The 17,562-nt window shown below is 37.7% G+C and overlaps 1 protein-coding gene across 1 annotated transcript in view; it reads right to left on the bottom strand.

Annotated features, from left to right (window-relative positions):
- Positions 1-17,562, bottom strand: part of POLQ (polymerase (DNA directed), theta) — a 178,955-nt gene that overhangs the window by 93,117 nt on the left and 68,276 nt on the right. The window contains exons 12-16 of the mRNA XM_006864198.1: positions 15,839-16,032; positions 14,722-14,846; positions 10,798-11,041; positions 4,197-7,303; positions 3,259-3,402 (exon numbers count right to left, since the gene is read on the bottom strand). Of these exons, the coding sequence (XP_006864260.1) occupies positions 3,259-3,402; positions 4,197-7,303; positions 10,798-11,041; positions 14,722-14,846; positions 15,839-16,032 (3,814 nt within the window). The remainder of the gene's footprint in view (positions 1-3,258; positions 3,403-4,196; positions 7,304-10,797; positions 11,042-14,721; positions 14,847-15,838; positions 16,033-17,562) is intronic.

The raw sequence follows: 17,562 nt of genomic DNA, 5'->3' as shown, positions 1-17,562 counted from the left end.
AGTCATTTGATTTCTATGTGTTCCATCTGGTGAGGTCCATGTATATAGTCATCTGTTATGCTGTCTAAAGAAGGTATTTGAAATAAACAAATCATTTGTCTTGCAGAAATCTATCATTTGTTCACCAGTATCATTTCTATCACCAAGTCCAAATTTTCCAACTACTGGACCTTCCTCTTTGCTACCTACTTTTGCATTCCAATCACCAGTAATGAGCAATAATTACTCACCTAATATTTTCCTGCAAAACAACTAAAAATATGTCATGTTTATTAATCAACAGATATTCTACAGTAGACTTTAAAATATTTCTTTATTAATTTTGTGCCTGGCCTAAACCAGTCACCTGGGAACCACAACCATCATAAGATCACAAGGCATTTCCAGATCATACCCTTTCAATTTCACAGACTTCTCCAAGGCTTTGTGATTCAACTAATGTTGAGCTTTGGGTCACTACGAGTCAGAATCAACTCAATGTCAGTGGATAGTCATCATTGCTTCTAGATGAGTTCCAAACCAAAGCCAATGAAAGAAAAAGACTGAAAACAAACTACTATGGTCCAGTCTTCAAAAGCAAACCTTAGGGTGTCTAGAGGATTCCTAAAGCTCCACTCACTCACTGTCCCTTCAGAAAAGAAAACACAGTATTAACAGGAAGTCACAGAGAGTGATGTGATGGTGGTGCTTTTTTGAAACATTCATTCTAGGTAATATGAGGGCAAGTCAAAACATATTGTAACTAGGGTTCCAGTTCAGATGTGCTTAGCCTTATTCTAAATAAAATGTGCTTAAACGTATGTCTTAGGTGTCTAGTACTGCTATCACATAAATACAAGTGAGGGGACTGTACAAATTCATTCTCCCACAGTGCAGGAAGTTTTAAGTCTGAATTCAGAGCACCGACTCAGAAGAAAGGTCCTTGTCTCCTTTCAGCATCTGTAGGCCCAGCATTCCTGGAGATCTCCATGAGTCTTAGCATCAATCTTCCCCTGGATCTAGGAGCTTCACAGAGCAGGGACCTCAGGCTCAAAGGACACACTTTCAAACTGATGGGTGCCAAAAGAATTGGTTGAAAACCAGCTAGTTCAAAGAGTTGATCTTTCCATCAGTCTTTTAAGCAAGATTAAAGTGAATGAAGACAATTTTATGGAATGAATCATAACCAGGAACAAATCTTGGATTTACCAATGGGATTCACAGAACAAGGTCCAATCAAAACAATGACTTCCAGGGGGATCCACTGGGCAAGTTAAATTCAGTGCAGAGAGGTTGGCTCAGAAGATTATGGTGACTGCTTTTAGGGATCCCAAAGAAATAATCTTGATAGATTTCTTGAAGGACACAAGATAATAACAGAAATTTATTGGGACAAAGATTTAAGAAACCAAAAACAAATTGGTGAGAAATGGGCCAAGAAAGTTGGGTTGAGGACCATCACAATGCATTCGCTCATTCTTTGAGGGTAGCAAATAGGTCCTACCAGAATTTCATTCAGAAACCATGTCTAACTCATGCTACAGCCCTGATCTTGTCCCTTTAAACTTCTTTTTGCTCCAAACATTCAAAGAACATTTAAAGGGAATACAATTTGAGTGCATCAAGGATGTCCAAACTATCGTTTGATGTGGTGTAAATCGAAGAGTGCAGTATTCTTCAAAGGAAGGTTGTTGTTATTGTTGGGTGCCATCGAGTTGATACTGACTCAGTGACCCTACACACAACAGAATGAAATCCTGCCATGTCCTGGGCCAACCTCACAATTGTTGCCATGCTTGAGCCCACTGATGTTGCCATTTTGACAATCCATCTTGCTGGGGGTCTTCCAAACATGATCTTTCTCCGTGACTGGTCCCTCCTGACAATATGTCTTAAGTATGAGAGACACAGTTTGGCCATCCTAGCCTCCAAAGAGCACTCTGGCTGTACTTCTTCCAACACAGATCTCTTGGTTCTTTTGACAGACCAAAGTACTTTCAATATTCTCCTCCAACACCGTAATTCAAATGCATCAGTTCTTCACAGGTCTTCTTTATTCACTGTCCAGCTTTCGCATGCATATGAGGTTATTGAAAATACCATGGCTTGGGTCAGGTGCACCTTAGTCCTCAAACTGACATCTTTGCTCTTCAACACTTTCAAAAAGGTCTTGTGCAGCAGATTTGCCTAATGCAATACATCGTTCAACTTCTTGACTGCTGATTCCATGAGTGTTTATGGTTGATCCAAGAAGAATGAAGTCCTTGACAACTTCAATCTTTTCTCCGTTGATAAGAATGATGTTTATTGTTCCAGTGGTGAGGATTTTGGTTTTCTTTACACTGAGATGTAACCCATACCAAAGACTAGTGTTTGATCTTCATCAGTATTTTAAGTCCTCTTCAGTTTCAGCAAGCAAGGTTGTATCATCTGCATATCTCAGGTTATTAATGAGTCTTCCTTCAATCCTGATGCTACACTTTTCTTCATATAACCCAGCTTCTCAGATTATTTGCTCAGCCTACAGGTTGAATAAGTATGGTAAAAGAATGCAACCATGTTGCACACCTTTCATAATTTTAAACCATTCAGTGTTCCCATGTTCTGGTTGAACAACTGCCTCTTGGTCCATGTATAGGTTCCTTATGAGCACAATTAAGTGTTCCAGAATACTCACACTTTGCAATGTTGTCCATAGCTTGTCATGATCCACACAATCGAAAGCTTTTGCAAAGAGGAAACCTCTACATAGAAGGTTGGTAGTGGTGGTGTGCCGTGGAGTCAGTACTGACTCATAGCGACCCTGCATAGGGTTCCCGAGGCTGTAAATCTTTACGGGAGCAGAAAGCCTCATCTTTCTCCCATGGAGCAGCTGGTAATTTCTAACTGCTGACATTGAGGTTAGCAGCCCAACTCATAACTACTATGCTACCAGAGCTCCTTAAAAGGTTAGAGAGATGGAAATTCAACTTTCAGAGATGTATAGACCTAGATGGAGGACATACCAAGAAACAATAGCTTCCTAGTTTGATAGTTTTATTTAATCAAGGTCTCTGTGATTTTTTAGCAATACTTTTTGACTCACCCTTGAAGATGGAATAACATATACAACTAGCTGGTCTCTAAAATGTTTGTGTATATGTGTATATATGTATATTTAATCATATAAATAAACTCTAGGCAAACATCTGGAAATTATTCTCAATAAACAAGATTACTATCCTAGAAAGAGAGTATATTAACAGTATAGGATGACTTAGCCAAGTAGTGATTACTCACCAGAATTATTTTGTTCCTTCTGTAATGAAAGATAGTAAGCATCATTTCCACCCCAACATACTGCCAGTCCAACCACCAAGACATCATCATAGTCTTTAACAGGAAAACCATCATCTCTAATAGGAGTATCCTGAGGTGAACTAACTGAATTAAAAGTGAAAGAGTTAAATTTCTAAAAATACAGCTATTCAATTGATCATTAAAACAATGATAATAAAAATTATACTGACAAATTCTCAAACTTTTATAAATAAATACATTCAGAAAAACAGAAATTTATGCAATCTAATAAAAATCCTCTGATTTCTATAATTGTGGTTGTTGTTGAGTGTTGTCGAGTTGATACCGACCCATAGCAACTCTGTAAAGGGTTTCCAAGGAGCAGCTGGTGAGCTTGATTTCTATAATAGGTTGTCCAAAATACATAGCTCATGATAAAACAGGAATGATTTTTGTGGTATAATTTGAGCAAAAGTTTCAATTATCTCAAAACCTAGAAGAGCTCTGTGAGGTTTAGTGGTTAACATTTCAGTACAGAATTCATGATTATCACTCTAAGTCCAAGTTCTACTTGAGGTAAGTCTTAGAAAATGTAACTAAGGAATATTCTGAAAAATATATTACCTATATACTATGCATTTTTATTATTAAAATGAACAAGGATATTACAATCTAATAGTTCAAGAATTATATTCCAACTAGTAGAGCATATATTACATATACCCTGTATGCCAGAAGGTAACTATCATTAATCTAGTTATGTAGAATTTTAATAAATAGGACTGTTCTACATATTACAATGGAGAAATGCTGTATTAAAAACTTATTAACTGCTGAATAAATTTATTACATTTAATATTCAAGTCAGAAAAGTCTAAATTCCATCTCAGTTCAGTAATAGCTTAAAATAAGTGTGAAAAATAAAAAATAAGTCTTACCTTGCTTAAACCTACCACCAATAGTAGCAGTTTTAGCAGATGTCAAACCACTGATTCTTTCACAAGCCACTGAGACAGAAAATTGTTTTTTGCACTGCCATTCCTTAATGAATGTTTGAAAGAGAGCTTGGTCACTGGCTACATCAATTATCAACAAACTTTCTGAAGTGCTTGAAGTTGGAGTTAAGTGCAATTCATCCTGTGATAACTGTAGTGAAAAAGTGGTATCTCTAATAGGACTCTCTTCTTTGAAATAATTCCTATTCCCTGGATTTAAATCACAGTATTCAATATCTGAGGGTGAATCAAGTAAATATATTTCACCAGGTTGTCCAACACTACTGGTTTTCCCAGGTTTTACAGTAGATGTTCCAAGAATTCCTGGAAATGACAGCTTGGAAGCAGATGCTGGAGTGGGTGTCGGAGGAATGAGACCATTATCATCAACTATACAAGTTTCTTTACAAAGCAGAAGGGGTGCGACTTTCCCATGAATGGTATTGTTCACTAGTGCCTCAATCCTGCTTTGTACTTCAATATTTGGGGCAAATGAAACGCCCTGCATATGATTTGTCTCCAAATTTGAAATCATTTCTTGTTTATCATTTAACACTATATTTTTCCCCATCAAGTTAGACAGGCTTATAGCCCTTTGTTTTACATCGTCATTTTCTAGAGGACTGGATACTTTATCTAAAATCCTTTGCAGTCCAGGACTTAAATCAAATGATGTCCCTGACCATATGAATGAGTGATTTTGCACTGTTCCAATCAATCTGGACTGTTGATCCTTTTCATCTTGATTTGCTGCAGTTACTTCGGTACCACAGTGATCATTACCTGAAATCCCTGGATCACTTAGCTCTAATGCTTCAAGAGATACTACAGCATTATGTTTATCTTGAACAGGAAATATATCTACATTGTCCAAGGCTTCAACCATTTGAACAGAATCAATTTCTGAAAACATAAGAGACTCGTCACTGAAACAGATTGATTGCTGCTGAATATCTTGATTCTCATTCATATTTGATTGTTTAATTAGCCCCTCTGATTGTGGACACTGAGAATTACTGAAATGCTTTGATGTTACTTCAGAAGGAAGGGGTTCTTTTGCTTGTACAGCAACTGGTTGCTCCTTTACTAGGTAGTCTTCATTGAAACTGTCAAATAATGAAGTATCACTCCTATTCAAACTTGTTTCAAAAACTGGCAGACAGTCTACTTCAGTGCCAGTGGGAGTGCTCTGTTGAGGACCCAGAGGTGTGACAGGTTTCACAGCTTCTTGGGTTTGATAGCCTTGAAGAAAACTATTTAATTGAGAGTCAGTAACAGAAAGTTCATTCCCTTTAAAACAAGACTCCAACAGTTCTGGAGAAAGAAAACTTGGACTTTGTGAAGTCTGAGTATGAATTACACGTGAAACAGTGCTTTGTTTCATAGCATGTGCATTCAGGTCCAAATGATCTCTATTTGTCACTCCTACAGAATGCTGTTCAGCAGGAAAAGTAATGCGACCCTCTTTCTGAAAAGAGCTAGTTGAGCTACTTTTGTCTAAACTCTTCTGCATCATCCCTGCTGTTGGGCTGGTGTCCTTTGCTGCTTCTTGTTTGGCATTTTCAGTTGCCATCTGTTGTATTATTTTCTCTGACTGAGTATCCAGACATAAACTATCTTCAAAATCACAGAGTGCTAAACCAAAGTCAGGAATGTGAGGATTCTTTCTAGTTTTGTTTTCTGCATAAGCATCTGTTTTTTCTTGTTTTTGAGCGGTATTTAGGAAGTTCTCATGCTGGCCTCCTGCTTTCCCCAATGTCCCAGTTGGTAAAAGTAATCTGCTGGGTATCTCAGTGCTATTCATATTACCTCCTAATGTCTGAAAATTATTTGATTTCGTTTCCTCCACATTTAACTTTGTATTTTCACATTTGATGTTAGCAGCATTGGAGTCTCGACTCATATGATCACTGATTGCCTCCTGGGGCATTTGTTCATCTATGACTTTTCTCTGGTTTGTATCAGTGTTTGTCTGTTTATTAGATTGCTTCTCAGAGTACTGGTTTATTGGATGAGTGTCATGGTGTTTTACATAAACATTTGGCTGTTTCAAATCATTTTGTACCAACTTATCATTTATACTTTCTGTGTCAACAACAGCTAACCCTCTCTCATCTTCACTAACCACACTAGTAGCTTGACAAGTCACTTTTTTACTCTGAGATCTCATGATAAAATGATTCGAAAGAATATCACCAGTTACTGTTCTGTTCCTTGAATAATGTTGCTCTGTTTTGTTACACTTTTCCTCAGCACGGAGAGATACATTTTTAGCAAATGACGGTGTACTTCTAGATTCCATATTTTTCTCATCTAAGATTAATGGATCTTCACAATGGATAGGATTGGACATAGTATGTTCTTGTAAATCAATTCTATTCATGGCACAGTCTTTCAAAGGCCTCTTGTCTCGTGATTGTTTTAGACGTTTACTGTGTTTCCGAGATTGGAAGGTTGAGTTCAACTCTTCTGAACTAACATTCAAAGCTTCTTTTTTTGTCTTTTCAGAAAACGTTTGAACCACTCTCTTAGTGCTTGTTGTGTGCGCCATGAGAGAGGTGCCTAACTGCTCTCTACTAATGTTCAAAGAAGGCCGCTTCCTTGCTCTGGAAATGGAATGTACATGATGTTCTTGCTTCCCATTCTGGAGCTTATAAGATGAACTTGCATGTTCTTTATTTGTATCTAAATCTTGCCCGGTATTTGGCAAATCCTTAACAGAAGAATCACTAATCATTATTACTGGGTTACTTTGTTTCTTTGATGTTGTTAATCTTTTACAAACACTCTTAGTTTGGATAATAAATGTGTGTTCCCCTACTTCTGATTCACTGCTGGTCAATGAACGTGCATCAAGATTTAAAAGGGAATTTGGATTCCACTGCACTCCCATTTCAACTAAGTCCTGCTGCAGAATCATTTTGGCTTCTTCCACTATAAGGGCTGCGGCTTCCCTTTCAGTTAAGCCTCTTCGTCCAGCCACCCAAACAGTTCGCATATTCCGACGTTCTTCAACTGCATCCTCCTCCTCATCCACTGCCTTTCGGGCACTAAACAGGGAGATAGAGAACAAAAGGAATCTATGCATTCATTCATTCCTACAACAAATGTTTATTACGCATTCAATCTTCGATGTTCTAAGAACAGAAAAGACAACACTGAACAAGAAAGAAATATATCTATTATCATGGAGCTAACCTTCTAGTTGGAAAAACTGAAACAAACAAATCCTTAAAATGTATGACATGCCAATTGGTGATAAGAGTGTGTGTAAAAATAAAGCAGGAGAGGGAACAGAGAGCACCAGGAAGAGAGGAGGGGGTCTGCAACTTTAAATGGCATAATGAGAGAAGACCTCACTAATGCAGGTGCTCTCACCAAAAGATACAGAAAGGGAGGGGCAGAAACCTTTCACTGAAAACTGATCTTCTTGGACAGTGTGAACTCTGGATAAAATATCTGAAAGGACTTGAGAGTGGCCAAAAGTAAGTAGACAATGGAGGAGAATGAGACTAAGAAGAAATAAATGGGAATTTGGATTCCACTGCACTCCCATTTCAACTAAGTCCTGCGGCAGAATCACAAAGAATTTTTCACACATTTCATCTGAAGGCAGGCTCAATCACAAAGGCTGTGTTTTACAGATTGAAATGTGTCCCCCAGAAAGGAACGCTGAAGTCCTAACTTGTGACTTTTTCTTATACAAATAGAGTCTGTGTAAATGTCATTAAACTAACATGAGGTTATACTAGAGTGGGTCCTACTCCAGCATGAGTGGTCTCCTTATAAAAAACAAGAGACAAGAGGCAGGGGGAAGAATGTCACAATGATGTTATGCTGTAGCTTGAAGCCAAGGTAGACCTAGGATGACCAGAAGCTAGAAGAAACAAGATAGGACCAGCGCTCAGAGCCTTCTGAAAGAGCATTATCCTGCTGACAGTCTGAATTCAGACTTCTAACCTCCAGAAACAGGAGACCATACATTTTTGTCATTTTAAGCCACTCCATTATAATACTGTTATGGCAGTTCTAAAAAACCAAATGCAGAGTTCTGAAAACTTAGATAAAACCCGGAATCTATTTGATTAGCAGAGCTCAGGGTTATTTAACAAATCTGTAACAGAGCTCAGGGTATCATCAAGAGTTAGAAATAGAAGAGGGAAAGCCTAGAAATGAAAGAACCAGAGAAGGAGAACTCTAAATTCTTCACACAAACTCTATCCAAATTACTGGCTGACCTCTAAACAATGCATGTGTGTACAGGCAGACTCCAAGCACCAGACAAGTCTAAACAACCAACCAGAGGAAGATAAAGTTGGGCGTTTGAGTTCAGCTAAGCTATCTTCCTGGTAAAACAAAATATCAATATCCTCAGAGTAATATGACAAATTCTAGACTCAAAAAAGTCATTTACATATATAACTGAAGTGCCAAGCAAATAGAGATGGTCTGGGCATAAAAATTATCTGAAGAACAGTGGCCATGATACTTCTGCTTCAAGTGCATAGATAGAGTACTTGTTGTTGTTATTAAGTGCCATCAAGTTGGATCAGACTCAGCAGCCCTGTATAGGGCTTCTGAGGAATGGCTGGTGGATTTGAATCACGAACCTTTGTGTTAGCAACTCAGTGCTTATCCTACAGCACCACACCAGGAAGCAGTACTAATGCTGTTGTTATGTACCAGTGAGTCAGTCCCAACTCATAGCAACCTGTATAGGGTTTCCAAGGAGCAGCTGTTGGATTTGAACCACCAATGTTGCAGTTCAAACTGACCTCGTGGTCCTGTGCATTATCCTACAATGCCACACCAGGGTTCCTAGGAGCTGATTTACCTTCTGAAACAACTAAAAACTGAGGCTAGGACATAAAAGATACGGCAGCTTCCACTTTGCTCTCGATTGGATCACTCACTCTGGGCAAAGCCAACCATCTTGTCTTGAGGACACTCATACAATCCTAAAGAGGTCCATGTGACATAAAGCACAAACTTGTTAGTATGTAAGTGAGTCATCTGAGAAGCATATCATATCCAAATTACAGGCACCAAGCACATCCACAACCCACCAGAGCAAATTTCATTAGTTCTTATAGCTTGAAAATAATACTTTGTTTTTCCAGACCATCCTAGGCAAATGTCCAGCTCTCCAGACTCAGGTTGTTGTCCAATCGATTCTGACTCATAGCACCTCTGTATAGGGTTTGCAAGGAGCAACTGGTTGAGTTCGAACCTCTGACCCTGTGATTCAAACCGACCTTGCATTCCAGTGTTTTATCCCACAGCGCCACACCTGGACTCCAAAAATCAATATACCTCACATCAAATACACTTCACACCAAATACATTTCACATCAAAAAAAAAAAAAAAAGATGAAAACTTAGGAACATTAAAAAAATGGCAATGATGAAAATAAGAGAGAAAAAAACAACCAAAACAAAAACAAAATCAACTCACTGCAGGAACAAAGAAAGCAATAGTACCACAAACACACAGCAAAGTGACAGCAATCAATTCACACCTGTCAATAATTACATTGAATGTAAATGGATTAAGTCAAGATAGAGTAGCAGAATATGTAAGAAAACAGGATCTTTCAATATGCTGTCTATAAGAGACACACCTTACACCCAAAGGCAAAAAGAGACTAAAAACAGAAAGATAGGGAAAATATATTAAGCATAGGCAAAAGAAGCAAGAGTGACAATATTAATTTCTGACAAAACAAACTTTAAGGCAAAAACCAGCATAAGATACAAAGAAGGACATTATATCATAATTAAAGGGTCAATTGATTAAGAGAACATAACCATAATAAGTGTTTATGCTCTCAATGAAAGAACTTCACAATACATAAATCAAACTCTAATAAAATTGTAAAAAGAAACAGACAACTCTATAATAATACTGTTCCTGTTGTTTTAAGTGCCGTCAAGTTGGTTCCAATTCATAGCGACCCTGTATTGGGTTTCCAAGGAGCAGCTGGTGAGACTGAACCACTAACCTTGCAGTTCAGCACATTAACCCACAGCACCACACCATAGCTTTTAATACACCACTTCCAATGAAGGATAGAACTAGAAAGAAACTCAGCAAAGATACAAAAGAACTAAACAACACAATCAACCAATTTAATCTCCTAGACTTATACAGAATACTCCATATAACAACAGTATAGTACATATCCTTTTCTAGTGCACATGGAACATTCTGCAGAAGAGTTCAGAGAGGCTGGGAAGAAGGGTGGAATGGAAACAAGAACATGGATGGGATAACAATTATTGAAAAGAAGTATATGGGTTTTTAATGTAAAACTATGATCTGCTCTGTAAACCTGCACTCAATTCATAATATAAATAACTAATAAATAAATAAACCTCTGTTAAGCTGAACAATATTTAAAGAATAAGCTCAAGGAAAGAAAGTCATATTTTTATTCCATTTCAGTGTATCCTGAGAAAAAATATTTTAGTATATTATCTACCATTTATAAATTGGCATTACTTTTCATTTAATGATTCTTTGTAGACAGAGGGGCTTTCTTACCTTTTGAAAGGCACAGCATTTTTCAGAACAGCCTCCACCTGAGTAATACTTGCTCTGGCAAGGTCTGCCACAGTAAGAAAGCCAGACGCATAGAGGAACCTGGCTCGCTGTGCATTAAGTAAGGACACTCGGATCAGGTCACACAGCTCCCTCTGGATGCCAAAGGTAAGACGCTTCTGAAACTGGGAAAGTAGTAGTTCCATGTTGTGCCAGCCCAGGCGGTTGGAAAATACTGTAATCATCCCTAGAATATTCATAAAATAGTTGGTGAATTAAAAATTCTCTATAGATTCCATTCATTATTTCTTTAGATACACACTTAAAAAAATTTTTTTTCTATAGGTTGAATTGTGTACCCCAAAAACATGTGTTGGAATCTTGGTTAAAAACACATGTAAATGTAATCCCATTTGGGAGTTATGTTTTCTTTTTTTGCTGATGAATCCATATAGATATAGGATGTGTCTTAAGCCAATCACTTTTATAAAAGGAGATTAAGCACAGAAGCAAGCCAACACAGATGTGGGCAGGTAGATGCCATGCCACAGGAAGATCAACAAGGAATCAAGAAACAGAAACAAAAAAGAGACAGACATTCCCCCAGAGTTGGCATCATAAATTCAGATTCCTAGTCTTCTAAACTCTGAGAAAATAAATTTCTGTTCATTAAAGTCACTCATTTGTAGTATTTGTTCATATGAGTTGGAATCAACTCAAGGCACTGGATGGGTTACAACAGCACATGATAACCAAGAATTTGATATCAAGATAAAGGTCCTGCTCTAACAGACACCTAAAATGTGGACATGGATTTGGAATTGGATAATGGGTAGAATCTGGAGGAAGTTTGATATGCTTCACAGTAAGGACCTAGTTTGCCTTGAAGAGACTGTTGGTAGAATTATTCTGTTGAAGGCTCAAAACTGAAAGCTGTGATGAAAGCTTTGCTTGTCCTAAACAGAATGTTACTAGACATGTGGATATTAAATGTGCATCTGGTGAGGTTTTAAAAGGCAATTATGTGATTAGAAACTAAAGGGAAGGTGATGCATTTTATGGAGTGGAAAAGAACTTGTCAGAATTAGACAAGTTAGAATGTTTGGTATGTTGGAAATAAATCTTAAGCTAGTCCATCTTTAGGAATTAGGGAACAAAGGTCCAGGAAGTTGCTAACTAACTGAGGCACAGATTGGTGGCTGACTTAGCAACCACAATAGCCCATTCACCTGGGGTATGTGTAAACAGGATAAATTAGGGTAGGGGGAAGGGAACCGGTTAGAGAAGTAGAAACTTTAAAATACGAATGCAACCATGAAAAGGAAATAGGCAAGATTGTTCACCCCATAGTACTCAGTCAATGAGAAACTGGGTGAAAGACTTTCATGCTAGGAAACAAAAACACTTGTAAAATGGCTGTGCAGCTCACCTGCCCATCTTGTCTTCTGGGTTTTGCACCAGATTTTGCAAAATCGAATAACAAAGCCTCATTCTTGCTAAAATGAGTACAGATTGGATTTCTTGAGCATTTGTACATAGGTAAACACTTGTAATAACTCATCAGTAACCTCATATAGGATAAAGTGATCTGCCCCAGTTCTCCCTCTGGAGACCCATCAGGGTAAGATCCTAGTTAGGAATTTATACCGATCCACCAGCTACAAAGAGGAATCAAGGCACTATCTGGAATATCGACAATGTTTCTTACAGATAGAAGGTAGAATTTGTAAGTGATGATGCAGTTTGGCTTCTTTGTGCCTCTTACAATAGAAAGTAGAATGAAAGAAATGGACTTAAAAAGCAGTGTGTAAAATGAAACCAGAACTTAAAGATTTGGAAAATCCTGTTGTCTAAACTAAAGACATGTGACCTAGAACTTTCACCAAGGACAATGCAATTCAATGTTTTGAAAGTAATTTTAAGAAATTAAGCTTGTGACTAAAGAATCTATTCAACCACTGTAGCAGAAGGGGACAGAGACCATACAAAATGAAGGAAAGATTCCTGCCTCCTAGTATTCTATAGGCAGGAAACAGGCCGATGGAGCCTCCTTCAAGAAAAAAAAGCACCATTCCAGGAACAGTCCAGACATCAGCAGAACTATTGGAGGATCCATGGCACAGAGGACTGCCTCTGTTTCAAAGGTACAAAAATTGCTACCTAGGTTTCAAAGAGAGCCCTGGTAGCACAGTGGTTAAGCTCTCAGTTCTTAGATGAAACATCAATAGTTTGAGCCCACCAGCCACTCTGCAGGAGAAAAATACGGCAATCTATTTCTGTAAAGGTTACAACCTTGGGAATCTTGTGGGGCAGTTCTACTCTGTCCTATAGGACTGCTACGAATTGGAATCAACTTAATGCAATGAATTTGGTTTCATTTCGGTTTGGGTTTCAAAGAGTCAAATCTCCACCAATTTGGTTCCTGAATGTGGGGCTGCCATTCAGCTGGGCCAAGAGAATGGAGTCACTGCCCAAAGCTGAGAGAGTGAAGCTGCCACAGGCAAAACTCAAAAGATGGAGTCTTCACCTAAAGATGAGGACAGGCTGCCAAGTCTAAGGACCAGGAAAACTGAGTCTGCTAAGGCTAAGGGTCCAGATGGTCTAGGAAAAGGATTCCACCCAAAGCTGAAGGAGAAGAGTTGCCATCCCAGGCAGAAGTGCATCCAAGGCTAAAGGTCCTCCACCCAAAAGCCAGCAAGTGTGGTCAACATCCTGAATCTGGAGAGCTAGACAACTGCCTAGATGGTCTGGAAGAATAAAGCATTATTTTCAAGTCATAAGAAATTATGAAATTTGCTCTGGTGTGTTGTGTATTTGTTTTGTATCTGTAATTTTTCCCATTTGGACTAGGAATGTCCCTATATGTGTTCCACCATTGTACTTCACAATGATATAATTTGTGTTCTAGGTTTCACAGATTCCCTGAGGAAGAGGCATTTTGTCACAGTATAGAATATGCCCAAAGTCTTATTTAGATGATTCATAAGAAGAGATTTTGAACTTGGAAGTGATTTAATAATTTCAGAATGATACAGTAGAATGTGCTTTGTATGTGGGAAAGACATAAATTTGGGGATTCAAAGGGTAAAATGTTATCGACTGAATTGTGCCTGTGTGGAGTCCTGGTGTGGCACTGTGGGTTAATGCACCAGACTACAAAGCCTTTTGAACTGCAAGGTCAGCAGTTCAAGCTCACCAGCTGCTCCTAGGAAACCCTGTACAAGGTCGCTATGGGTCGGAACTGACTAGACGGCACATAACAACAACAACAACAAAATCTGTGTAAAACTTATACTTATGATGTTAACCCATTAGATTTTCTCTGGCATGTTAATGAGTGTCCTTCTGTGTCTAAGAAGCATAGATGAGGCACAGAAGGAAGCACAAATGGAAAAAGATTGCTACCACATGGATATCACCATGGACCTGAAGAAGAGAAGCTGAAAGAGACAAAGGCATTCCCCTCAGAGCAGACGGAGAGAGCCTTCCCCAAGAGCCAGCATCCTGAATTAGAACTGCTAGTCTTGTAAACTATTAGAAAATAAATTTCTGTCCATTAAAGTCACTAACTGTGGTACTTCTGTTACAGCAACATTAAGACACTGAAATAGTTACTTTGCTTTTGTTTTTCATTGATACCAAACTATGAAGTTTAACAAACCTATTAATCAGTAACTTGATGAGAAAAGGGAGTCCATGGAAAACTTTGCTTCTTACAACAGACAACAACAACAAACAAACAAAAAGGCGAAGGATAATCAGCAAGTTGTTAGGAAATGGAACCGGGACAAGGGCCAACATTCAGCTAGCTTTCAAAACTAAAATCATGGCTTTAGTGTAGAATCTTACATTAAAATGAAATTGGAGGTTGGGAGTAACTGCAACAACCAGTCTTAAATAAATGTGGAAACCCTCTGTTTAACTGACCTGCATAAACAGCAGCTGATTGTTGCAAAGATTGAATCTGTCCACGATTACATCCATACTTCTGATTAATTTCCTTTAAAGGAACTTCACTGATTAAATCTAATAACACAAGACTGGTGAAAAACCTGAAAAGTAAATCACCAAAGTAAGAGATCACTTATGTCAGTTATAAAAGTGCAATGTATGTGTGTTTCAAAACAACTAAGAACCAAACAAGCAACAGAGGGTTTACATACTCTGCAAAGATTCCTAATAGGAAAAATAGTGAATGGAAAAGACTGAGAGCAATGTTTGTAAAGCAAATTCTGACATACAACTTTTTAATAGTAAAAAAACATTATCTGTAGAACAAAAATATTTCCCCCCCATTCTGATATTTTGAACTAATTTTAAGAAATAAGACTTGGCTCCAGAAACATGATGGCACAACAATTTGAAAGAAGACTTAATATAGTGATCAGTTAATCATATTTCAACATAATGGCAGAATCTGATCAACAAATCCAGTTTTGATGAACTCACCAAAAATTTATACTTCATTATTTGTGAATGGTACATGGGATTGCACCGTGAGTTGCAATCAACTCGACAACTGGAACTAGAAATTCTTTAAGAAAAATAATTTTATTAAATGTCAAAAAAAAAGCTAAAAGCCTATCCAAATCCCGCATCAGAATCTTTTAGTGGGCACTTCCATGCTAATAATGAGTAACTTTCTCAAGATAAAAAGCATAACCTCATTTGAAACTACACTAAGTTGGCAGATTTTCTGATCCATATCTTCTTTAAAAAAGAGGTAATAAAACATTCTGATTTAAAACATCTTTGTATATGATGGCTGCTAAACAATAAGTGATAGGAAGAAAGCATAGTAGCAATAAACACAAGAAATGTTTAAGGTACATGTAGCACTATAACTTCTGGGATTCAAACCAACAAGCAAGCAGCTCCTTAGAAACCCTATATAGGGTCACTATGAGTCAGAACCAACTCAACAGTACTTAACAACAACAATAGCATAGCCAGCCAAAATGTTTATTTTATTGATAAAAGTGACTATAACAAACTGGACATCCACTCCTTTAAATGCTGGAGAGTCCAGGCTCTCATGTGTTACCTTTTATGGATGGCCATCTGCCGGTGCTGTCTCTCCGTTCTGGCTACTACTTTCCCTTTCACACAACGAGCCAAGAACCCTTCTTCAACTCCAACTAGCTCTGCTACGCGTTTCATAGAAGTTGGCAACTTTTCCCACAAACAGAAAAATCGGTACCAATCAATAGTGGTCCAATCCACAAACATTGGCGTAACCTAAATTACAAAAGGGGCAAAACTGTAAATGTAAAACAAAGGTCTCAGGAATTTCAAAAATATTTTTCTCAGAAATATTTTTCATTTCTGAGAAAACCTTATTTATTCATAGAATAGCTCATCATCAGGACAAAAGATAAAGAGATTATCAAGCATACAAGTCAGATTTTACAGAATCCAAGTACTTTAATCACAGAAGCCTTTAATCTCAATATTCTAATGCTAGGTATGTTACGTATATTATATGATTTCACAAAAAGAGTCAGTAAAATGGAAGGCGGAGCTTCTGGGAATAGAAAGAATTAGGCAATCTAGAAGATGACTTATGTATATATTGGAGAATTTACTAGAAATAAAGGTACTTGTTAAATATTTATCAAGATGTCAAACAGTCACTAAAGATTGCCAGTCCTGATATGGGAACTACTATTATCTCTAATTTTACAAATGAGGAAATGGACTCTTAAAAGAGGTAAGTACTTATGTGGTCATACAGTTACTAAGTGATGAGGTTTATATGGCACTGTAACTTTTAACCATAAGGTTGGGGGTTCTAAGGTTGAACTAAGGCAGCCTGACCCCAGAGTCCAAAATCTTAGCCACTGCATACTACATGACACTACAATAGATGGCTGGGTAAGGCCTGCTTTGATATTATTCTTTGCCATATTCTAAGTCACAAAACTTTGGCATTACATGTTTGCAAGGGGGAAAAAAAGCCGTCTATACATTCCTCCTCTGCTCATCTCTAATATTTTTTACTGAAACACATTTCCTGATAAGTCTTCTTAATTGAAGATTTCAATTTTATACTCATTTATTATTTATCAAAAAGCATCTGCTATTAATTGACATAATAAATTTCTTCTGATTAGGTTCTTGCCAGAAAATACAACCTTAAACACAATTTTATCTAATTTTTATTAAAGGCTTTGCTTTCAGGGATACCATTCATAGAGCCCTAGCTAATATAAACAAACTTGAAAAATTCCTAGCTACATTTACTAGAGAGATATTATTTAGGGGCTGTAGGATAAACAACAGCAAAGTAAGTTTGAACTACAAGGTTTGGCAGCTCAAACTCACCAGCCGCTCCTCATGTTAGAAATGAATCCCCATGTCGCATAAAAGACACTCGGTGAGACTAAATTATCTTGGCAAAGCAAAATTTATTGCTGCAAGAGGGTGCGTGTGCATAGCCGTACATACAGGAACAGGCCAGCAAGCACACCGAGTGGGCAGTCCACTTGGGTTTTTAATCCCTGACGAGAGTCTCAAGGCTATGTCTCACCCCACTGGCTAGGGTTTTGACCACACAATCTTTTCCCTTACCCGGTTGGCTAGTACAAATTTTCAAGGAACACATTCCTACTTTAGGAAAAGAAAAAGAGAGCGATCATAAATTCTTTACTCCAGGAAGTAGTTAAAAGAAAAAGAGAGTGAACATAAATTCTTTACTTACTTCAGGAAGTAACCAAAGAAAAAGAGAGTGATCATATTACTTCAGGAAATAAAAAAAAAAGGTAACCT

Source organism: Chrysochloris asiatica, unplaced genomic scaffold, assembly GCF_000296735.1.
Source record: "Chrysochloris asiatica unplaced genomic scaffold, ChrAsi1.0 scaffold00061, whole genome shotgun sequence".
NCBI lineage: Eukaryota > Metazoa > Chordata > Mammalia > Afrosoricida > Chrysochloridae > Chrysochloris > Chrysochloris asiatica.
The sequence above is the reverse complement of the archived record's forward strand: the minus strand, read 5'-3'. Positions and strand labels throughout refer to the sequence as shown.